Source organism: Photinus pyralis, unplaced genomic scaffold (genome assembly GCF_008802855.1).
Source record: "Photinus pyralis isolate 1611_PpyrPB1 unplaced genomic scaffold, Ppyr1.3 Ppyr1.4_LG8, whole genome shotgun sequence".
NCBI lineage: Eukaryota > Metazoa > Arthropoda > Insecta > Coleoptera > Lampyridae > Photinus > Photinus pyralis.
Window position 1 is genome coordinate 12,419,385 of NW_022170819.1, and position 25,114 is coordinate 12,444,498.

At 36.1% G+C, this 25,114-nt stretch overlaps 1 protein-coding gene across 1 annotated transcript in view; it reads left to right on the forward strand.

The window, feature by feature from the left end:
* The first annotated feature begins 6,766 nt into the window (after nt 1-6,766).
* Nucleotides 6,767-25,114, forward strand: part of LOC116178438 (locomotion-related protein Hikaru genki-like) — a 108,035-nt gene continuing 89,687 nt past the window's right edge. The window contains exons 1-3 of the mRNA XM_031497928.1: nt 6,767-6,863; nt 8,960-9,283; nt 15,263-15,475. Of these exons, the coding sequence (XP_031353788.1) occupies nt 6,767-6,863; nt 8,960-9,283; nt 15,263-15,475 (634 nt within the window). The remainder of the gene's footprint in view (nt 6,864-8,959; nt 9,284-15,262; nt 15,476-25,114) is intronic.

Sequence of the window (25,114 nt, forward strand, 5' to 3'; positions counted from 1 at the left end):
TCTGTATTTTTCCCTCTCTCTTGATCTTTCTTAAAGTCTTGATCTATGTCTACCTGAAAAAGGATTTGTGTTGGGTATTACAATATTTTTAAAATGCACAATTTAATATTGAACCGTCTTTCTAACTCTACCATTAAGGAAGTTAGTACTAATAGTACCGACTTTCTTTAAAAGAGCCTGCATAGGTAAAGTTGCATGTAGGTATACAGTTTCGTATGTGTGCATCTAGAACGCGTGGATTGTTGTCCAGGTAGCGGCGATCTTTACTGGTTCGGTGGTTCCGTTTTGGCCGAGACAAAGAATGAAATGTAACAAAAATGTGCTGGTGGATTATTGGTTTAAAAAGAGACGCCGGTCGAACAAATTTCGTTGGTTCTGTTCTTCTTTACTATAAATAGCGAAGCGAAAAAAATACTGGTAGGTGACTGATGTGAAAGAGAATAGTTTAGTCAGCGCGATTTTAATTTGCTGCAAAAGCAGGATTAGTTTAAAAAGTTAATAATCAGCGGTCGGGTAATTACAGCTCGCGTCGGGTAAGCAATTTCGTTGTGAAATGTGCAGTTTTTCGATGTTCGATTGAAATTAATCGGAAAACAAATGGCGTGTTGCTTTTGGAAGGAGTCCGATCGTTTGTTTTTGAGGGGGATACGAACAAATTGCATTTATTAGAATATAATATACGATAAATATTTCGAAGTGCATTTATCTCGTATCTAAAAATATCTACACCAAATTTCGACGACGAAAAAATTATATTATGTGATTACTATAGCAACGACATACTAAAGAAAGTGGAAGTGTGTTTTGCGCCTCCAAATCAATACACGTAAAGCGCGGAGTTAAAGGGTCAACAATAACTGTGAAGATATAACATTACAGTGCGCTTTCTGAAACATCAACCATGTAATTACAAACTCTCATTAGCATCGGAAATACGAACGTGTACGCCTAGATCTTTGACCTGGCGCTGAATGAATAAACACGCACTTGTTTAACCTGCGAAGAACGGTAATTTCTTCCATTGTCAACACTGTTGGAGTTTATCCATGTTTTGAAAAGGAGCTGCAGTTACCGAAAAAGGCTGACCTTGCCCTAGCGTAATTTATTCACCACGCAGGACTCTCTAGATCTGTAGGTAACGTTTTCAAATAATACGGACTAAAAGAAATTTTAAAATTTATTTTTGTAGTTGTTGCAAATAAAAAAATATATTTTAATTCATTGACGAATTCATTACTATGACGTGTAAAGGAAGTCAACTAGAAATTAAGTTTCCTACTTTTTATGCATATTTTAACTTTTTAAGGTTATGTGCCCTTGCGCGTTCCAAACTTGAATACGGCGCCATATGGTTTATTTGCGCGTTTGTTTATTCATGCATGGTTATCTTATCTTTTGTGCGATTTTTATGGTAACTGCATTATTATTATGTTTATTACTTATGACAACTATTAATTGTTAATCTTGTTATTTTTATTTAGTGGTTACTATTGTAGCTATGTAGTATCACCGGCAAATGTAATGATAATCGGATGCTTACTCCCACTTAGGCAACCAACCGTACACTATCTAAACTGGCAACGTTGAAGCGTAAGTTTCCCGGCGTTTCTTCGCCGCTGCCTTGATATAAACACTACAGCAGGTATAATTACAAAAATTGATAAATCTTTTTTTAATATTGCGTATTGGTTTTCCCAATTGTTCCAATGTACCTACTGATCCCTTTATATCAAGGCAGTGAGGAAGAAACGCCGAAGCAACGACAACAATGCGTAATGCCGTGCGTGCCCATTCCACACGAATTCCCACCGGAAAAGTTACTCTTCAACGTTGCCATTTTAGAATGTGTATGGTTGATTGCCTAAGTTCCGATTATCATTACTTTAGTCAGTGATCGTACATTCATTTTTTCACTTATATATTGTCTTAGAATTGGCGTTTTGCGTTTGCTGTAAGACAATAAATTTATTATTATAATTTGCCCCAAAAACGGACTCTGATGGATATTCGTAGAATCACCAAGAAGGTCCAAGATTATAATGTTGTTGCACGCAATGGACAAATGAAACATTTTGATTTCAAAATGCTATTGCATATGAAGATAAATTCGGCAATTACCCTGTCGGCCTTCACATCGTACATGTTGGACTAGATTCAAATTTCAGAAATTAATTCAGTGTAAGGTGCTACCGCTACAATTGGTATTCTAGATGGTGGTACCCCTGATGGTTCGATATTCGACCAGACTTTAAAACATTCTGACATACCTTTTGATGATTCAAGGTGTTCAGATAAATACATTTCTGAGGCACACGGTCTCACATAAAACAAACAATGTTAAAGTGTCATTTATAGACCTCAGATTTTTCACCTTCTGTTCGTATGAACATTGTTTTAAATAGGAGGAGAGTTGCGTTGATGTAGATAACGTTAATGTCAGCAAAAGCTCGCTTACTTATTATGGATATATATTTTAAAGGTTAAAAAACACTCAGACGGGAACTGGAACGAGTTTTTTTTTAAGAAAACATGAAGACATTATTGTGTAAACTAATTAATATAGAAACACGAAAACGTACCGGAACCATTGGGAAAATGGAAATGGTTTTAACATAGGCGTTCACCCCGTCGGCAAACAGAAGGTGGGTGGGGAATCAATGTTTGCAATTGTTCTCACTGTTAATTAGCGAGTAAGGAAAAATGTTTTAATATCAAAGTACGTTGTGGGCCGTTCAAATATTAATTACATTAATGACTTCGCGCGGTGAAATGATCCGAAACTAATTAGAAAGAAATCTTCCAAGTTTTTTTCTTTAATTATTTCATCAGAATTCAGGTTTTCGCACGGTTTCTTAACGATCAATACGGTAGATATTATAAGAATTTGGAAATAGACCTCTGTAGATGACACGGAAAACTGTAAATAAAATTTAAAAGGTCATTTGTGTGTGAAAACGAGCCCTAACCGTCGCATCAGCATGTGTTTTAAATTTCAAATGGTTTTTCTAAAAGGGTCTTAACATCAAAATACACTTAGCCGAAGATTTACCGCGTGTAGGCCTTACAGGTAAGCAAGGTGCGTTTCTGCCACTTTAATTGCGCCTCTAACTGTGATAAATATCAGTCTCAGGTTTCATTTTGCGCCAGAAATCTGAAATAAACGCCCCTCAATTCTCTTTTATTGGATATTAAAAAAAATCCCAATTTAATTTCGCCGTTTAATGTTACGAATAAAAGGGGATATTTACAAAAATGTTTCGAACGGCGTAAATTACCTGCTTCATTAAATTGAAAGGTTTTAAATTAGATCGCTTATTAGCGGAATAATTCGGAGTGGAAACGCTTAAGCCTTTGGAAATTTATTCAGAGCTTAAGTTTTCGTGATTGTTTGCTAAGGACTTGGAATCTCTTGTTCGAAAAGTTGGGAATTATGCACGTCGCGTGCTCTAATAGAATTGATTTCGTTAATGAGCGGCGAGATAGTCAACCAATCATAGATAATGTTGTATATTACACTTTTCTCGAGGGTGTGCACTTCGCAAAAAAGTATTATTGATAGCCCATCAAAAATTTGCTTTTTCGCCTTGAAGGAATTATATTGAATCTGCAACGTCTGGCAACAAAAAACGGATAGCTTATCTAAAAACCCGGAATGCGATATGAAAAATAATGTAAATACAAAATTGAAAATAAAAATAATAAATGGCGACAATCAATATCAAAAACTAGATCCCAATGGTATGTTGGGTGACTTAAAGTAGAAATCTAAAAATAAACGTGCAACCGCACCCGCAAACGATCCGATTAGTACCTAAAACTCCAACACCTTACTTCGGGTGAGCAGAAAGATACGACGGATGTCCGCTAGGATGAGCTACACGGAAACTTTAATTCTATATGGATGTGATGTCGGCGGAACGGGCGGATGGGCGGACTCGAGCGCCACCAGAAGAATAAAGCCTTGCTTATGGTCAAGGTCGGTGGTTTCGGAACCGTCTCGGAAGTTTTGCACACGAAACGGCTTAGTCCAGAATTCGACGGGCGGTTACGTCCAGGGATGCAATTAAAACAGCATTAAGGTACACGGACACGGTTTCGATTGCCCTAACGGGAACGCAAGCAACAAAGCATATATTAATTAGCGGTAGCTACGAGAAACCAAATACAAGATAAGCAAAGCAATACCCTCTTATAATTTACGGTACGAAAAGTATCAAACGCTTGCCTTACGATAACGGATAAAATCTTAGAACATACAGTGAAATTGCCAAAAAATTCGGTCAAACACCAAAGGCAAAAGAGATCTCCTCTAAACAACGGCTTTGCCTTTTATAAAATTCGGCAATTTCATGGAGGGATCGACGGTTTCCCAGCCGTCGTAGCGTATTCGCCACAAAACATTTTTATTTACAAGTTGAAAGGTATGAGAGTAGTCAAAATATTCAAATCTTTTTGCTAAAGGTTATCGAAACTGAACCAATGACCAAACAACTTGAAAAGAAAAATTCATTCTAAATGGATTCACACATAATTGTTTTTTATATAATACAATTCGGATTTATTCAGAAAATTTACAATAAAACCAAACCCTTTAAGAATGTATAATCAGTTTCTTAATGGAACCCGATCGTTATTTTAATGCAAATCAAAAGGATTACTTTACCTTAATTACAGCGATTTCTAGAATCAATGGTTTCGCTATGGTACACTTCGGTACTGCCCTTCTGAAGGGTACGGCGGCATAAAGCTGGACAATATTTAATGGAACCTGGATCTCTAGAAGGAATAATGTTGAAGTATTCTTGACTATCTTGTCGTACTATCTCTATTATCAAACAGCTCTCATGTTTATTTTACAAGGCGTACCGCTCTCTAACTCGATCCGTTTCAACCTTACAGAAATAACGAACGGTTAATTCGATTGGAAATTATTGACATAGAAATTTAAAATAACCAAATTTTGGAATATCTTATCTAACAGGACCACATCCCTTAACACTGACGTACCCTAAGAAAAATTCAATTCTACACTATTAATTTGGGGAATACCATGTCCTAGAGCCCTCCTCTGATACTGCAAACAAACATCTAAAGTTCTGTCAGCAGAAACCACTTTAATGTTGCATTGTGGAAATCTGAAGCTCTTATTCATATAAAAGGCAATCGTCTATCCTGGACCACCCAAGTATTTAATATTACCACTAATCACCTATGGTGCAGGATATTCACCCTCCATGAAGGAATACTCCTCAAAGAACGAAAACCTTAAATATCACGAAAATCCAAAAATCTCTAGCAACAAGTTTCCAAAGCTGGAGAGTAGCCCTTGGGCTCGTCCCTGGCACTTCAAGCAATAGGAAAAACTCATCTAAAAATTGTCACAAGTCGAGAAAGAAGTTATAATCGGTAAAATCTTCTCAAACCAACTGACTGTTTACCGTTGTTTAGTTGCCTGGTACGACACGCAGCGGTAGGATGCAAAATTTCCAACCAATAAAGCACATCTTTTGTGTGGATCATCTTCTTATCAATAAACGGAGGACAAATCTGTTTCATACAAGTAATTGACGGAGGTCGATTCCTATAGGAATATTACAACTACTTCAAACGCATGCAAATTCCTAAAATCGACCACTACTTTTATACAAATCAAATTTAAAGTAACTTGTAGTTATTGACGTGGGTACTATTCTCCTCTAATAACAATTAGTCTTACGTCTTCTTGGAAAATGCCGCTTCTTTTAGAAATAAATATCTATACGTATTACAAATATAAGCAAACTGTTTTCAATTGCGCTTAAGTAATAGTCGAGGTCCTGATTATGCACAGGAATAAAAGGTCAATGTTCCGCAGTGTGGATATTAATTTTGCCCCATTTACTCCCTAGGTATTGTTTAATGTAAGTGCACCGATTGATTGCTTTTATAAATTCCATGCGTTGTATACAATATTATCGCCAATTACGTCACTCAACTCAACAAAGCTTTTAAACAAGCCGTTACTATTAGCGATTCGAAAAAATTATTGTTTGTATATCACAGTGAGTGTTATATCAGTTTATTTAATCCCGTTTTTATTTGAAAGGCACTTTTCCTTCGCATTAACCTTATCACTCGTAAATAAACGGCCTTGCTACGAATTAGGCTGCCAATCCGTTTTATCTTTTTTCTTCTTGCGTAAAGTTAGACTCGTATTTTGCACGCGACGTAATCTAAAAAGGCGCCACTATATCTCACCGCGAAATATTGGCAATTATGCGAAATGAAAATCCTCACACATAAATCGTATGTGGTAGCTCTTTGAAATTCTAGCCTCGTATGCCGAAAATCCCCTTTTCAACTCGGTCTCGCTAGCGTTTATCTCAAAAACAGCTTGCATTTTTATCGAAATCGTTATCGCTCTGATTCGAGACATACTTTCGTTCACGTTTGCTATGAAGCGGTATATGTGTAGTTCCATTCTGGGACAGTAGGTGAATTTCAATTTTCAGATGACCATACTTCTGTCTCTTCCTGTTTCAACCCTTATGACGCGGTCCACGTGAAATCGAGACTTTTCTCGTAGGCATATTTAAGACCTCGAGATTTTTGAAACACGACAAGGTCTTTGTAATTATGTTAATTGATACTTCTCCTCATCCAGTACCACACGCATCCGTACGTAACTCATGACCTCTCTCATAAGTCGTAGTGCCTCGTGAAGGATGTAGTAGTGACTTTTGTAAACTGATTGAGCTCCACGTGTTGAGTATCTAGACACTTGTCCATGGACTCTCACACTTTCGGGACTCCCCAAGTTATTAAAGATTGGTTGGGCTTGTTGCAGGGAACCCCGGACACCAAGGAAATCGTAGCGGCGCGGCGTAGGGTTAACTAACTTCTGGACATAAACGCCATAATGAATTATGAGCGCCTATTCACACAAAGCGAGCTGAGCAGCGCTAGATTGAAAGGATCGTAAGGAATAGAGTTTAGATTGTCGAAGTAACATACGAACATGTCAAGCGATACACTAATTAAATGTGCCATATAATCTGTATTAAATGTATTTAATAAAAATGTATAGGATATAGTGCGAATTCTCATGGATATTGATTAAAGTCTGAAGAAAGCTTCGTAAACTGAAGCGAGAAAATAAGCCGTTAAGCAGACTCCTTATCTAAAGCATTCATTAATGAATGCCCTCCATTATTTTGGATTTCAAATAGGGTCAATATGTTCAGTGAATACTAACTGCTCGAGCAAACGGTCATGCTGCACCAAACTCGCGCTACTTAAGCACAGTCCGTAGAAATTATACATCTGTCTACTTAAAGAAGAAAATAGAACAAAGTTCGTCCGATAAACCGCAAGCTATACCGTACTTCATAGTTAACGCAAGCGAGAGATGTAGTGGAAAGCGTAGTAAAACTTCAAAGCGACGGTTTCCATTGCATCCTTAACATAAATTAGTAGTTTGACAAGTGCCAGTCGCAAATGTTGGAAGGATTAAAAGGTTCACTTCACTTAAAAGAGTTGTCTAGGCCTTTTTGTGTCAAGGGTGAACAAAACAATCAGTAACCTTAACAATATGAAAGGTTAAAGCTACAATTTAAAATAGTTCTGACTCTTAAATGTACCTAGGTGTTTGGTGAGCTTTCCAACTCAAATCCTTCGACACCTCGACATCAGGTGAAAGGAAAATATAAAGTTCCGTGCGTTAAATTTGATCTCCTGAAGTTTAGTTAACGCGATGTAAACTATTCGGAGAATTTTCCAACAAATTTTCCGCGCGCCAACATTAATTCATTATCGCGTCCCTGTCTGTCGCATTGCTGAAACATTTTTGAAAAGTACTTTAATATCTGTTACATATAACATCTCGAGCTATACGAGAATGCTTAAAATGTTATTTAATACCAGTACGTGGGAGATTGATGGGATTTTTGCACGAAATTATTCCGATAAAAGCCCTACGTGGTTGTGTATGTGTTTTACAAATGTTATTAAATTTCTTTTACATAAAAGAGCTGCAACAAGTCAAATTTTGTTTCTAGAACAAAATTGATGGAATCAACCTATACGGCTCAGATATGTATATGGATCTTGATTGCGGAATGTGATACCGACAAGAAATTAATTACTAGAAATACAGTTTCGTGTACAGTAAACAAGAACTGGTATTGTAATTCCTGTTTCGTTTACAATACCACAATCTTTATAAGTTTGCAACTATATTCCGATTTGATATTTATCAGCGCAATAAACATATAAAATATTTTATAGTTCCCTCAATTTTTACTACACTCGTATATACTAACCGAAATGGAACCGACTACAAAGCTATGCGAATAATAAAGTTTTGAAATGCTCTGTTTTGACGTAAGGTTCGAACAGAAATAGATTACCTCATATTTTTAACCTTATTTGCCATATTTCTCTAACACTAAAGCATAAATCCTCGCCTTTTATTATTCAATTTTGCTCAAAGGTAAATAAGCGTCCTGTCACACTCACAAATTTTCATTTTAAAGAAAAATTATATGCTCTTTTTGTTCGTGTAGCGGATTTAATGGAGACGGTAAATAATTTCAAAGTTTTTCGTGCAAAGTTCAGAGCGGCACGCGGCAGCCGTATTTAGGCATTAGATCAGCATTTGAGTTTAGCTATTCAAGCTTAAATTTCAATATCAAGATTTGTTAAAACCTTAGCCTCAGGGCATCGGGTTTAGATCTTTAAGTAAAATGCATGCTTCAGTATTCGGACATTTTTAATTTGAACTTTGTGTTTCAAGTGCCTTGCCTCGAGGATAAAAGTTGATGTTGACACTTTAGAATTGCAACCATTTCGGATTTCTTAAAAAAATCCAGTTAAAAAATAAAACAAAAAATTATAGTAGGCTTAGGACTTCAAAATTTCCCACGTTTACTCAGTTTTTCATTCTGAACAACTTTCCCTAATAACATTGGGACGAACTTAGGTGAGCGGACGATAGTAGCGGCAGTCGGCGGCAACCTGGACGTGCTGTCTGCGGAACGGACGGTTGACTGGACGGACGGACGGACTGGAGCGTCACCAAGGGGTACGGTCTTGCTCCTGCTCAAGGTCGGCGGTATCAGCGGTTGCAGAACGGTCTCGGAAGCCTCGGTTAAACTGAATCAGAGTAAACGGCAACTTCAGGAATCGAATTCAGCAAATCGCGGCGGTCACTTCGGAAAAACACAACAAAATTACGGCAGACGCCCTAGCGAGAATGAAACAAAACACAAATCAATTAGCGGTGTCTACGGGAAATCAAATGCTGGTAAGCGAAACAATATTCCCTGACCTCGCAAATTCAACGGAGCGGCAGAAATTACTGTGCAAGAACCTCATATACACTTCACAAATTACAGAGAGCGTTTGAAACACTGGCCAAAAAATTAAACTTCTTTAATTGTGCTTACTGCTTACTGACTTTCTAAAGATCTGTAATTCGTCTTAAAGTTCAAATTAATTAAGAGCGGTTTTTGGGGACCTCTCAGGACGTAATAGAATGCTGTTCACTGCAACACATTTACGTAGCTACTGTTAATTGCACTTACTTAGTTAGCCGGATTAAAATTTATAAACTAAGGTTGGCATAAAGGTCGCTTACCAAAACTGATATCCGCGTAAACCTGCAGGTTTAATGCTCGTTTTAATGTATCATACTAAATTATCTAATAATTACATAATTTTACTTATTCTGATTATATATGTATATTAAACTAAGTAAAATATGTTATTGAGAACAATGTTTGAAATATTGGCTTGGCCGTCAATAAAAATAATATTAATAATAATGGACTGAAATTTTAATTAATTCGCCCTTATCTTTTAAATAACAAGAGATTCTAGATTATGGACTTGGATAGGAAGGCGGACTGGGCCATGACAAGAGCGTTCGGATGCCACAAAAATAATTAAAAGATCTTAATGGGAACGGTGGAAAACTGCGGATTGTTTACGATAACGGCGGCTGAAACACAACTTTAGAAATTAAATTAAAAACAACTCAAATACTTTCGCCACGACAGTTTTTGTAACGAAGCGCCTAACCTAAAATGCTTCTAGATACCGGGTGTTCATCAACAGAGTGATCACTAAAACCGGTAAATAGCAAGGCGGACAACGAGTGCTTCGTTACATTTACTTTATTGGTATGCAAAAAAACGTTTTTTGAGCAGTTAAAAGGCATCTTTGATCTTTCAAAACTCCCCACTATCCCATAATAATCCACATTTAAGTTATTTTTATAATATCCCATTTATGGCTGTCGTTTTTCAATTTAAGTGATTTTTAATAAAGATAAAATTATATCACAAATTAGTATCCAACCAAGCAGGGCTGCTCCCCAGAAGCTCAAAATTCAATTCGAAAATTGTTTGTCTTTTACAAGAGACGGGCAAGCAATCGGTGGACACACTGTATAATATGGCCTAAACACGAAATTGTATCGTTTCAGGTTTGAATATCATTATTAAAGCTCCAGCTTTAAGATTCCCAATTTGAGCTTGAAAATTCAAGCTTCAAACTTCGAGATTAATAACTCAAACTTAAAATTAAGATTACCCCTAAACCTTTTAACATTTACGTTTCAAGGTATATAGTGCTGTGTACAGTGGTACATGTTGATTGTTGTTAATTGTTGTTAATGATCTGGGAGACCCAGGAGCCTTGATTTCGAAGAATTTTTTCACAATTTTTTATTAATACCTGACACGAAAAGAAAAATTTGACATAACTATTCTATGAAGGTCGTACACAACTAAAACAAAATTACGACAAACTCATTAACGGTAATGAAAGCAACAAAACACAAATTAATTAGCGGTGTCTAAGGGAAATGAAATGCAGGAAAGCGAAACACTATCCCCCCTCCCACTATAATTAATAGAATAGGAAGTCGCAAAAACCTGACCTAGCAAATTAAACGGAGAGGTAGATATTGCTGCGCAAGAACAAGTAAAAACTGTAAATACGGTGCGGTAACCTTAATGTAAAAGTAAAAATTAAACGGAAAGTATCAAAAATTAATACGGTACCTACTTAGGTACAATTAATGTAACTAGCAAAGATCCTACGTGTTGGTTAAAACATCAAAGGCAAGAAGATCGATGATTTAAATACGGTAGGGTTGCCTAAGTAATGGAAACTATGGAAAAGCTATAAGATGTCAGTACTTACGAAATTAACTTAAGAAAATGCAAAAGGCAAAAATATCCCCTCTAAACAACGGGTTTACTTTTTATTAAATTCGGTCATGCCATTGAGGCAACGCCGATTATCTCAACCGGTCTAGTGTATTCGGATTATTATTATTATTTATTATGTGGCTTGCTTTAAATTAATTAAAGCGATTTTTTTAAACCACTCACTTTTTAATCGGATGCTGTGTACTCTGCAACTCATTAAATCAAGTATGCAAGACGAAATTGCTAAATTCATACTTCTAATTTACCCCCACTGTGTTTTGGAATTTCTCAGGTCGGTAACAGGTTACTTATCAAACTGATACCAGCTTAAAACTGCATGGCGTTGCAGCTTTAATGCTCGTTTTAAATTAGCACAAGAAACCAAAATCATCTAATAAATACTTAACGGGACTAAAACTCTAAAATATTAATTTGCCCTCGTATTGTAAATGGCAAGAGCTTTCTGACGCAACAAAGATAACTAAAATATCTTGATTGAAACGGTTGCAAACGGCGAATCAATTACAGCCTCTGTTTACGGTAACGGCAGCTTCTATCTTCAACACCTACAACCAACAGAAATACTTTCAGTAGTCAGTACTTTTCGTAACGAAGCGCATCCAGATACCGGGTGTTAACGTACCGGGCGGTCGTGAAAGGATGTAAATTTCAAAGTGGAAAATAGGTCCTTCGTTTCAATCACACGAATAGCCCGAACAAAAAATAGTGTAAGGAAACGTACACGCTTTCCACCCAGTATTCAACGAAACACCACTTCCACAATAAAATAATTTTCTTCGTCGAGATCTTTGAAAGACACAGCCAATCAAAATTAGACGTCCCCTCTTACGCCGAAGATAACGCACGATTCTTCGAAACACTTTATCTCTGCTAACAGCGATAAAAACACGTGCGCTAATTAAATCTCGTCGGATACGATTCCTTATCTCAAAACAACCAGATAACGTTGATTAGACGTGCCTATTTTCTAACACGCAAGTTCACAATTAAAAACTAATCTAAATAAACAATTTACAAACCGATAAGCTTTAAACAATAGATATTTACATACAAGTCAGGAAAATGACACATTACTGGCGAGGGCACATTCGTTCTTTTAGTCTTTTACTCGTTGACTTGTAGTTGCTCGTTAGGTTATTAATTCGCTGTGTAAACTTACCTTTTACACTTTGCCTATATAAATATTTGTGAAGTATGTATAATTTGGTAAATAAATAGTGTGGTATTAGTTGTGCATCCAAAACTTATTTTCGGTCCATTTATGATATCAAAAATTGAAAATCAGATAAAGCGCTAATTTTAAATGTCCCAAGATTCAAAATCGATATGTTACCTGAATTAAATCAATAAATACTGTCAAATGCAAATACATCGTCTGCGGAAGCATATGTTAACGAAAGTAGTTTAAGAAGTGTAAAGTGTATTAATGTTTTTTGTTGAAAAATGCAAGCAGTATAGTAGTGCACAGCGAGACCTTCTGTTCAGTTTCCTTTATTATTAAAGTTAAAACTTCTTTACCGTCCGAACAGCTACCGAAAATTTGTGCAAGTAAAGTTTTCTGAAGTTGTAAGCTGTCAGCGAGTGCTGTTGTGTCATTTTTTATGCGGCTAATGTCGCAAATCTTGTAGGACCAGGTCAGTTGGATTATGAAGAAAAAACTATACGTAACTTTATGGTTTCTTATTTTAATAGTCAAACGCCTGCGTGCGGGGTAGTATGTCCAAACAAGCGTTGTAAGCTTTTCTTTCTTTCAGGGATTTTGTTTTATTTTTTTTCGAAACACAGTCTTACAATTTTAAAGTTTGTATGCTTAGTGACTAACTAAGGTTGTGTCTCGCATTATTATATTGATAATTTTGAACAATTGCATTAATTATTTGATGCAATTAAAATATTGAATTATAACAAAAACGCGCCAAAATGGTGCTCTCAAGTGGAATTTAAATTACTCTAGAATATTTTCTGTATGAGTCACACTGCGTAATTGTTGTTTCGTCATTGTACAGGGTGGTCAACTAAGAATGCGAGGTACTATATCTGGGAACCTGTCCATCGTAGAGGCTTGCGGTAAAAAAAGTTATTACTAAAACGGCCACGAGAAAAACCTGGAAAATATTTTTAAGTTTCTGAAATGGCCCCTGCAATCTTGAATCTAAAAAAGTGATGTTTCTATGAATTCCGCTATATTAACCTAACAAAATAATGTCCGTTCCGTTCGACGATAATATGAACCTTTTTTGTTTGGTATTTTTTGCTGTATCTCTAAAAATAAAGTGGTGGGGGGTATTCAAAGGTTTCTGTAAAAAACACCCTGTATCTTCGAAACGGCTGGGCCGATTGAAACAAACTCGAATCAGTTCAAAAGAGCTATTCTTCAGCTACAAATATTATGACATTTGAAGTTTTGTTAATTTTACGTATCACCGCTTGAGGGCTTTTTTCGACAATCCGACAGAAATGCTTAATTTTCCCAAAAAAATTAAATGCATTGGCTCGATTTTTTTTCATGAAGAAGTAGCTAAATGATGCCTAAACAAACTCGCGTAAACCGCATCTTCCTTTTTTAAATCGATCCACCAAATTATATAATAAAAATAATTCCGGAAAAAGCTTAAAAAAATAAAAATTGTCGAATGTCGAAAAAAGCCCTCAATTGGCGATATGTGAAACTAACAAAACCTCAAATATTAAAATTTTCAGCCGTGTCGAAGATACAGGGTGTTTTTTACGGAAACCCCACCACTTCATTTTTAGAGATACAGCAAAAATTGTCAAACAAGAAAGGTTCAGATTATCGTCGTCTTCAATGACTGGACATTTTTTTGTTAGGTTAATATAGCGGAATTCACAGAAACATCACTTTTTTAGATTCCAGATTGCAGTTACGCTCCCTAGCGGCCATTTCAGAAACTCAAAAATATTTTCCAGGTTTTACTCGTAGCCGTTTTAGTAATAACTTGTTTTACCGCAAGCCTCTACGATGGATAGATGGATAGACAGTACCTCGCATTCTTATTTGGTCACCCTGTACACGTCAGAGAAATACAAGGTTGATCCTGTGTTTTACACGAAAATATAAGAAATTTGTACCATGACCTACTAACTCTACGCTGCCGGTGAGGCAGTGCAAATTCACTGAGTCGATATTTATCAGTAAAAGGAGTACCTACGTCTTTAATATGTATTTATTTATTAAGAAGATCCTTTGAGTAACGGTAGACTAAAATTAGAATGCAATGGGGTTTCGCCAGACCACAGAGGCTCTCGAGCCTTGCTACTAGTTGCTCGGTGATAGTTACGCCACTGCCTGCTTTTATCTTTATTACTCTGCCTGTGATTTTCAATGCATAAAAAGACCTTAAATGAACTAGAGGATTCTAAAATAAAACCGTAAAAAATCTAATAGGTACTTTTAAACTAATTCTGTTGCACTATATAAATCTTTCTCATATTTATGCAAACGATCGTAAATCCAAAGGTTTTAGAGCAAAAGTATATTCAAATGGTTATGCAAATTTTAAAAGCTTCGTACAACGTACACCGTGCACTTTTAATGCATTACAAAATTTGATTTTCCTCCTCGACCGTCGTTTAAAAGTAACGAAATTATTTGGTAATAATGATTCGAAACTAATTTGTTACTGTCGCGGTGGTAGTTGCAGCGGAATAAGTTTTGGGATAAGGGTTGCGCTTCTGAACTATAGATCCGCATGTTTCGGCGTGCTCGAATATATTAGGGTTCTGCAACAGTTTAGTGTAGGGTCAGAGTGGATTTATATTGAAAACGTGAACGTAAAAGTTATTTGTGGTTCAAAAATGAAACAAATACACCGTTTCTTTAAATATTTTGAGCAGCCACATACGCGTGACGCTTTTCTTTGGATAAATCAGAATTTAATTCCGATTATAAATATCAAAGGATTACATTTACATCGTATTAATTTAGAGGAGGCATTTGCTTTAAATTTCCCAGGAACTGTTAATCAAATGCAGATGGTAGGTGGTAGAAAAAAGGCGCAATGTTAACACCCGACCTTTTATTGCAGATTTTACAATGGAAAGCTGCCCGCCGCCCTCGTTAGCGCTGAACGGTACACAAACGGAGGAAGGCGATGTCAGAATACGCGATGAATATAGACTTATAAGGGAAGTGAAATTTTCCGGGGCTATTGGTCCCCTGGGCGAAAAACGGCTCTGCAAAATTAAATGTATCGGAGGACAGTGGGTCGGCCCTTTGTGCGTTAACGAAGATGAACCAGGTAAGGTTAATGATTTATTTGTAATTAAAAGCGAAACGTCAAACCTGTAGAGCATGGGTAATTTATTGCTTAATCTAATGGAAATGTTACGGTTTATATGTATTTATTGGTTAATAATATCAACATTTACCTACGGCTCATTTAAATCTCGTTCGAAATAATCGAACATCAAGTTAACAAAGGGGTATAATGTATCATGTAATTATTTTGTACAGTCTCATTAATAATTGTGCAGATTTCACTTCAGTTATTTAGTATACGTTCCTGCTTTACTTGGAATCGTGTAACTGAATGGTGTTCGAATCTCCAACATCGTCCACAATCTTGAGCATTGTTTGCCATTTCCATTCCTTGTGAAAATAAAGGTGGTGCAGATAGACAATTGAACATTCAGCCGCGGAGTATTTGAAACTTATACAAAAGATTCTATGATCACAATAAAGCGTCGAAAACATCTCAAATAAACTTGTAACAAATATAGCAAAAGAGCTCCTGAAAATTTAATCAGTTCTTCTTTGGGTTACGATAAACATAAAACTGAAAACAAAATTGAAAAATTCTTCACGAGTTATCTCGCGTAATCCTTTGTTGTCACTGTTTCTTCAGAGTGCCTGCAAACGATTATTTATTTAAACGACTATTTCACACCCAATTATGGCACGAACCTTCTTTTTTCTTAAAAACACCCAACTGTATTTTAAACCTCACCGGCGAATCGCTTTTTGTGAGGACCATTTGTGCGCTTTTCATAACTGACTCCCGAAATTTTTTTATTATTCGAAACCAAAACTGTTCGGTCTACACCAAAATCGGTTACTCCCAAGACTAATTACCACTCCAGCTATTAAGTACGACCAAAAATGGCGGATTGTTAATGAAGGCGGTCATTAATTTCCATTGGTTAAGCTTTCTAGTTCTACCAATCCCAACTACTTCTAGGCACGTTAATTATTTAAACAAAAAATGACGTTGTCAGCGTTTTCCACGGTAGCTTTGTGTTATGCAAAGGTATATAGCTATTAAAAAAGACCGAATTTGAGATCCATCCTCCGAATCGCGGCGTCATAATATCCTGAACTCATGAAGAGGACAAAAGGAGAATTGAAACTCGAATGACGCAGAAAAGCCGGAATTCATTTCCGACACGGTTAAAAATCTGACACCCTCTATAACGTCCAATAATATTCAAAGCCAAAACCGATCTACTTTAAATCCAAATAAATAAATACTCCTTACTATCATTCTTAATGACAAAATTGTGAAAAAATTAAATCCACGATATCTAAATTCTCTATTGGTTAGTGCTTTCTTTTCAACCAATCCAAAGCGTTTCCCACACGCAATTAAAAAATAGTTTATGGAATGCGATTTCCGTGAGTACTCTTTACTTTACATGCCACCCATAAATAAGTAATGTAAGGTTATATCCCTGCTAAAACGCGTGTATTTTGAGCCCTCACTCAGACACCCTGACGCGACTGACGATTAGAGACCATTATACACACATTGATAACTACTACGTAAAAATGAAAGAGCCTTTAGAATTCATTCAGAAATTTCACTTGAGAAAAAGATAAATGACATTTTTCTTGAATAAAATAAGCTAGGTTGGTACGCTTTTATTACACACGACAATGCCAAATAGACATTAGTAAAATATGAAAACATTCCAATGATCGTATGCTGTTTACACGGCAAAAGGTGGTGTGCTGCTGCAGCGCAGATTTTCAAAGTGCTAGCACGTATTTGTGTTTTAGAATTTTATTGACGCAGAAATACGATCATTTCGCAGCTAATTTCTCGAGCGATTACCAACCATCTTAGGTGCGCTAAAACTTTCGTTTGTAAAAATTTATAAGTAGCGATAAAGTGTTAATAAAGTTAAGTTAATAAATCGGAGAAAATTAATATCAACACCGCGGAACATTGGCTTAGTATTCCTGTGCACAATCACTATCTCGAGTATCAATTTCGCGATATTTAAATCGGTTTGCTGGGATTGGAGCTTCATAGGAACTTTTCTTCCGCCAAATTTGGCATTCATGTGGAAGATAACGTTACTGGGGTTACAGAAAGTCAACTGTATCATCGACGCGTTTTTTTCCATATTTCTACTGAAAGCGGGATTTTCCCGATCAATTCGTTGCCAGAATTACTCACGTAATTTATTTATTTAAAATTGTTTAATAAAGTATAAAGTAGTGGTCGGTTAATTTTAGGAATTTGCAATAAGAAATTTTGTTCGTAGTATTTTTAATATTCCTAAAGGAATCGACCCGTGAAAAAATTATTGGCAAGAAACAGACCTTGTATTGTATTCATTGATAAGAATCGAATCCAAACGAAGAATTTTCGTTATTTCGTTTCATTAATTGAAGAATGTGCATTTAATTTCGGTGATACCATTCCTTTGGTTAGATGAAAATTGTGTTTAGCATTCAGAGTTGTTTTGAAATTTTTGATCGATCGCCATTTTGTTATTTGAAAAAATAAGAAATAATTGCAAATACAGTTGTTTTAGAGAGCTGAAAGATAATTTTGAAATTCTTTGTTATTTTTCCAATGGTACTTATAAGGGAGTTACAACGATTTTTCGAAAAACAAAAGATAACGCTGAATCGAAGCACCAAATGCCCTTTTCGGGTGTAATTATTAACACCCTGTATAATTTAGAATGATAAAATAATCTAAAGCTTTCAAGAGCTTGCAAGAAACAAAAAAAAATGAAATTTAATAAAGGTGAAAAAAAGGAAAATCTAGTGGTAATTAACCAGTCAAAATCTGTAGATGGTGACGGTGACGATAGTCGGCGGAAGACGGAGGAACAGCGCCAAGAAACGGCAGAACGAGAGTGCTTCGGAAGAATATTTCGGTCTCTCTTGCTCCTTGACAAGATGCGGTCAGCCATGGTAAACTCCAGGTAACACGAATGCAGAACGGTTCCAGGAATTTAAAGGGCTTGCGGTGGGCGACAACAGGTGAATACAAACATAAAGCACACAGCAATTTCCCTAAGCGGGAACAGTAAATAATCGGATTCGATAGTGGTTTCTATGGGAAAGCAATTGCAGGAAGCGACGAGATAATATCCCCCACCCTCCTATAATTAATGAAACAAAAGTAGCAAACAGCTTATCTTGCGAACAAAGGGTTGATAGGAATTAAAAACATTTGGCGTTTCGGTTAAACTTACGTTTCGGTTAAAACCAAGTGCAAAATATCTAAATACGGTGCCGTAGAATTCATTCCAAACAAACCAAAATTGAACGGTACGGATGAAAAGTAAATCTACGCAAAAGCTAGATAACATACTTACCGCAAACACAAAAAGGCAAAAAAAATCCCCCCTAAATTAATTACATCCTACCCAGGCGTCTTAAAAATACGGAACCGGTGTCAAAATTCAATTATTTGAAGGGCGCACCTAACCTCTCAACTTAATGGGCGGCAGTTACTGTAACCCATTCAACTAATTACGGTTAATTACACTTACGCAAATAGTCGGAAAGAAATCTCCAAATTCGCAGTCCAGTGATGCCCCCCTTCTCTTGGAATTTTGGGTCCAGCGGGGCGGGGTCCCCTATCACATTGATATTTCCGTAAACTGCACGACCTTGCATTAACTGCAGCGTTTTTTTACGGCAGCGGCGGTTGAAATACAACTCTCGAAATTAAATCAATTACCTGTAGCTTGTATCTTCAACTCTTAAATACTTTCAGGGCGACAAAGCGTCCAACTTGAAACGCTTTTTGATACCGGACGTTAATCTACAGGTGCTTCGTTACACCGTGCAAGTTTTTAGATACTTCTAAGGACTTTTCTATACTATTAAACGGCTTGATAGAACAATTGAAAGTCCTCTCGATATTTCCAACGATTTATAGTACTCCAGGCCCTTTTAATCAGGTGCGTTCTAGGCCCCAACAGGCATTTCCAAGGTCAGTTGATCACCTAAATGAATATCTGGTTCTCTGTTCCTATTTTTAGATTATTCTAGGCCCCAGATTTCTACCCCTTTCGAAAGTCATTTAGACACGGGAGTTGACGTGGAAAAACCCTCAAAGCTATAAAAGACGTGAGGAACCCCAAAAGTATCACGAAACTCTTCCCATAGTTCTTTCTCCAAGATCTTTCTAGAGCAATGCACCTAACGTTCTACATTTTTTTTCTAGTGCCTTTACGAAGTTTCTAGGTGGTAGAACCATTTATCCCTTCTAAAACCGTCTAAGCCTTTTCTGGCCTTTCTGGTCTCTAGTCCGCAAAAGAACCTATCGCGCTATGGGAACGACTCGTAAGTTTGCAGATTCAGACTTTCTAGAGCATTATTTTACTAACATGATGACGATTACATTTTTTTATTGCATATCCGGCGGGATCACCTGTACCAAATTTTCCGTCAGAGACAATTACATTTTCTTTCGAAATAACCCAAAACAGCCCCGTTTATTCTTCATTCTTCCCATTTAAGCAAAAACCGATTCCTTTATCAAATTCAACACCGTTATTAACTTGACAACTGAATTTCCTCTACGACGCCGGAACTGATAACACACTTGCATCGCTTATCTCGCACGTGGCATTCTTTGTCGAAAAACCAATTAATTCTTGTCCGATAATTTTTTATCAACACATCACCAGGTAAAACTTTAGCTCACGTAAAAATTTTGATTGAATGTTCCCTAAGTTACCCGTTTTAAAATAAATACCGACTAAATTTAGAATTAAAAAAACTAACATTAAAGGGGTAGTATACCCAAAATCAAAATAAATTGTAGAAGAAAATCTAAGAACAAAATTTCAAACCGGAGTTTTCTACGATGAGTAGTTTTCAAATTATTAACGATGAAAGTTTGAAAGACAGAACATGTGACGTCATCCCGACATCGTGGGTGCGGCGGCAAGGATCCAAGCAGTCCAAACGTGTTAGTTCTGTCATATTCTAGTTCGCTTTCCTTTGAAAAAAACAAGAAAACCTTACTGAAGTATCATCCGAACATAATCCTCATATAAATTTCTGTACCCTGCTCAGATTGCATACCTATGCTTTCAGTAAGCGGTATTGGTTCCATTTGATTCAGTTCTTCTGTTTGATTGTGGCATATGTTTGATGTTGAACTGGTTTCTCCACTACGAAGTTGATCGTTTACCCACAATAAGCAATCAGACACAATCTTACTTTCTTAGATAAGTTGACTAACGTTTGTAGCTTTATTAGGGCCTTTGTTTTCTGTGAGATGTAAAGAAGGGATTGCAGTATTGTTAGCCTTCTCAAAACTTTATGCTGAGGCACAGGGTCCTTTCCTTCTTGTATCTTTCAAAAAAAATTATCATCTTTAAAGTGGACACTGCAAACGACGTGACTATCTATGATTCAGCGGTTTTTTCTATTTTTCCAGACTTTATTTCGACACGGCTCCTTCTTTTCTCGGGGAAAATTTGCAATGTTACATTGGCATTTTTCCAATTATTGTTGCCGCGGAAATCACAAAGTTAGGCATTTTTGAAAATAATGCAGATCACCGACTACCAGTCTCAAATTAACACGTCAAACGTCATCGAATCCATATATTGCTAAAGTGCGCCACCGACCCATTTGTCGGGATGACGTCACAACGACCGTTTTTTACATTCGACACCTTACCATTTAATAACGAAACGGCGTAGCGACTTGCGGTTTTCACTGTTACTCTTAGATATTTTTAATTTATCTTTAGACGAAAACATGAAATTTGGGTATACTGTCCCTTTAAAATAACAATTCAACAAATTTTTCCAGTCTGTGTCTATTTGAAAACAAATTCCCCAGATCTTATTAAATAACTTGAATTATGTTATATACAGGCTGACCTGACTGACATTTTGTACTCTGTGAACTAAATCAACGTGTTTTGTCTTCCATTTAAGGGACTAAAGTGTCACTTTTTCTCCAGGAGAGATTAAAGTGGGATAAGGATGGGTGCGACGCACTGAATTGTCAAACACAATTTAATAAACAAATGAACATCTTGGTTTTTGCACCATATTTTATAGTCATTATACCATTTTCCAGAAAATCCCTTTGGATTTAGCACAGAATCATCGCTTCTACGGCGTTTTGAATTTTAATTTCTGAACCGTTGTTTTATACCGGGTGACCCAATAACACAGTTCCTCGGCTATATCTCGAGAACCGTTCGTCATGTGACAGGGGTAAAAAAATTATTGGGTAAATCGGTCATGAAGAATCGCTGGAAAATATTTTCAAGTCCTAAAAATGACCAACAGAGGGCGTAACTGCCATCTTAAATTTTAAAATTGCATTTTCTTTAAATTTCGCATAATAAACTAAAAAAAAATTTTTCACATTTTTAAAGAGAACCAGTTTATCTACCATTGTAAAAACAAAAACTCAGATATTTCAAAAGGAAATTTTGAAAAACGGTTTTCACTGGCCCCTTTGGATAATATTTGGCTACTTTTTCATAAAGAAAAAGTCATATCTTTCCATTTGATTTTTTTTAGGATTTTGGATCATAGTGTCAAAATTAGCCCCCTCGTGGAGAAGGATTCAACTAAATTAACTATATTTTGATAGTTAATAAGTTAGATAAGTTGATTCTTATTGCCCAAGGAATGATCTTTTCAACGATACCAAATTTGTTACAATCGGCCAAACGGTTAAAACAATTGAACGCCCCACGCCATACTTGTTTTTGAAATAACTGAGTTTTTGTTTTTACGAAAATGATAGATAAACTGGTTCTCTTAAAAAATGTGGAAAAGAATGTTTAGTTTATTATGCGAAATTTAAGGAAAATGCAATTTTAAAATTTAAGATGGCAGTTACGCCCTCTGGTGGTCATTTTTAGAACTTGAAAATATTTTCCAGCGATTCTTCATAACCGATTTACTCAATAATTTTTTTACCCCTAAGTCATACGACGAACGGTTCCCGAGATATGGCCGAGAAACAGTCTTATTGGGTCACCCGGTACAAAGATTGACATTTATTATTCTACAGCAACAATCGTAACAACTTGATTCTGCAATTAAACAAAATTCTTTTTTCTATTTCGGTGTCACAATGATGATTTTGTACAACTGTTTTCGGCCGAAAACAGTTGTACAAAGACAGTGATTATAGTCGTTTATTTTGGTAACTCAGCTGCATCTCTTAAGTTGGCAGTTACTAGTTAGTACAAGTAGGAACAATACTTCCATGTTTGAACTTCAAAATGTCAGTCTTACTACGCTGCCAACCTAAAACTTAACGGCATAAAAAGTGTTCCCAACATAAAACATGTTAGTTCTAATGTTCCCTATAGCTTCTGATTATGATTTTTTTAATTAAATTAAAGCACCGAAATAGAAAAAATAGTATGAAAAACGCGTGTTACAATGCTTTATTGTAATACTTCTATCTTGCGGACACTCGTGGCTACGCTTCGCGTCGCCACTCGTGCCACAAGATAGTCGTATTACAATAGGTCGCATTGTAACACTTGTCTTTCAATATACTATTATATAATGTTAGACTTGTGGTATTATTCCATGGGTTCGGCAAATGTCACACTTATCCACCTGAATTTATTTTCGCAGCTTAATTGAAATTGTTCACAGTTTTATTACCCACAGACGTAATGGCTGCGGCGGTAGTTCGGCTTTTATGGATCATCCCATCACATTTTATGCGTTTACTTCACGATGAATATAAAGTATACGATAATGTCTGAATTGACGGCGATGTGTTACCTATTTCTGTGCAAGCGCCATATTTTTTTAGTCTAATAACCGTTTAGTGTACTTTAATTCGCACATACGAAACGTTTTCTACATGTTTCCAATATTTAGGTACAGTTGCCGAGGTAAACGACGTGATTACGATGGGAAAATAAAACCTTCCCGTTAACGTTCCTAATTTAACGCGCCTCATTAATCAGGGACTTTTGCTTGGTAACAGCCAATTACGGAAAATGAAGTGAATTTGTTAAGAATAAATTGCCATTTTTATGATAGTACACCCTTATATTTTAAACTTTGGTTTGAAATCCATTTATTTTAGTTCCTAAATTCAGTCACAATCATAATAAACAAATTTGTAAAATCAATAATAAATCATAACGATACGTCCTCATAACTACGCCAACGATTTCTTTAGAAATCAAACTTAAAGAATTTGCTGTGGCTAGCACAGATACCACCCGCACACCTCTGTAGCCAAAAAAAGCGTCTTCTTTCCGCATCTTCCCGTACCTAAATAGGAATCCCACTTAAATTTCTTAAAACTTTATCAACCAATAAAACTTGCATAGAAACGACAATAACCAATACAACGCACACTTTTTCTACACTAATTCTTAGAATTTTTCTTATCAAAATCAACACATTTCTAACAAATAAAACAATTTTTTCTTAGGTGATTAAAATTGTCACATTATCTCTAAGAATTACCTTTATATTTCTCAAATAAACGAAAATCTTATCAAAACTGCCACATTCGCACCTTGATAACAAATTAAATTGAGATACAAAACTGCTTAATCTTACAATTCCAAGAAATACTTTAGAAAAACATACACAAATAAGACTTCAGTACACGATTGATTCGCAAAATTATTTTGTGTTATAACTTAATTAGAAAAAAAACTTTCAATGAACATAATAAAACAATTAGACGCTCTAATTGATTCCAAATGTCTCAACAGCACCTACAACGTCCCAAACTGACATTGTTTACACAGTAGGTAATATACTTTTTTTTTAAATCCACAACCTTTTAACGTCCGACAACATTACTTTAAATTTAAACCGAGGACACAACAATGAATCCAATTTGGGTTGTACCCGATTCGCCATCGCGAAATAGATTCATTTAAGCGAGGGGCGTCGTTAACGATATTTGCCACGTCAAAGTGAGGTGTCATTTTACTCTGCTTCTAAATGTTACTGCTCGAAGTGTTAGCAAATTCTTAAATGAGAACAAGGGATATTATCCCTCTTTGAAGGGCTATATGTGCCCCGAGAGAGGCCTTTATACGTAGGTATATAAGATTAAATCGGCCTCTTCCGAGTGCTAAAATTCACAGTGGGGCTTACGTATTATTTTAACCAACCCCCCTAATGTTCGACGATAGTCTTTGTCGCAAGAAACGTGTAAAATAAAAACGATGCCGTCCGTCCTTTATAGATTTTCGGTTTATCGTTGATTGAAATCAATCAACGGGTTTATTTAATCGCGACCGCATTAACATATTGAAATGGGAACCGCAAGATTTCGTTGTCCATTTTTGATGCACCCCGGAGAGCGTTACGGTACCCAAACTTTGGAGCAAATCAAGTTTGCATACGCTTAAAACATCAAAGGTGGATGGCGAAAGCTTTCACGAAGACCTAATTTGAAATGCTGTATTGTAAACTCAAAGTTTACATGAATACAATTTCATACGATGCAACTGAATTAAATGGAAATGAGTACAATGTGAAGTTAAATTTAAAAGTAAACGGCTTTTAAAATTGAAATTAGATTCAGAAATCTCTTGTAGTACCTACATACGTATAAAATTACTCAAAGCTCGAGTGTATCCTACCTTTTAAAGTTAAAAGCTGTTTTGCTTCATTCGTTATAAGAAATATAAAAGCTGTCTCGCATCTTTAAACTT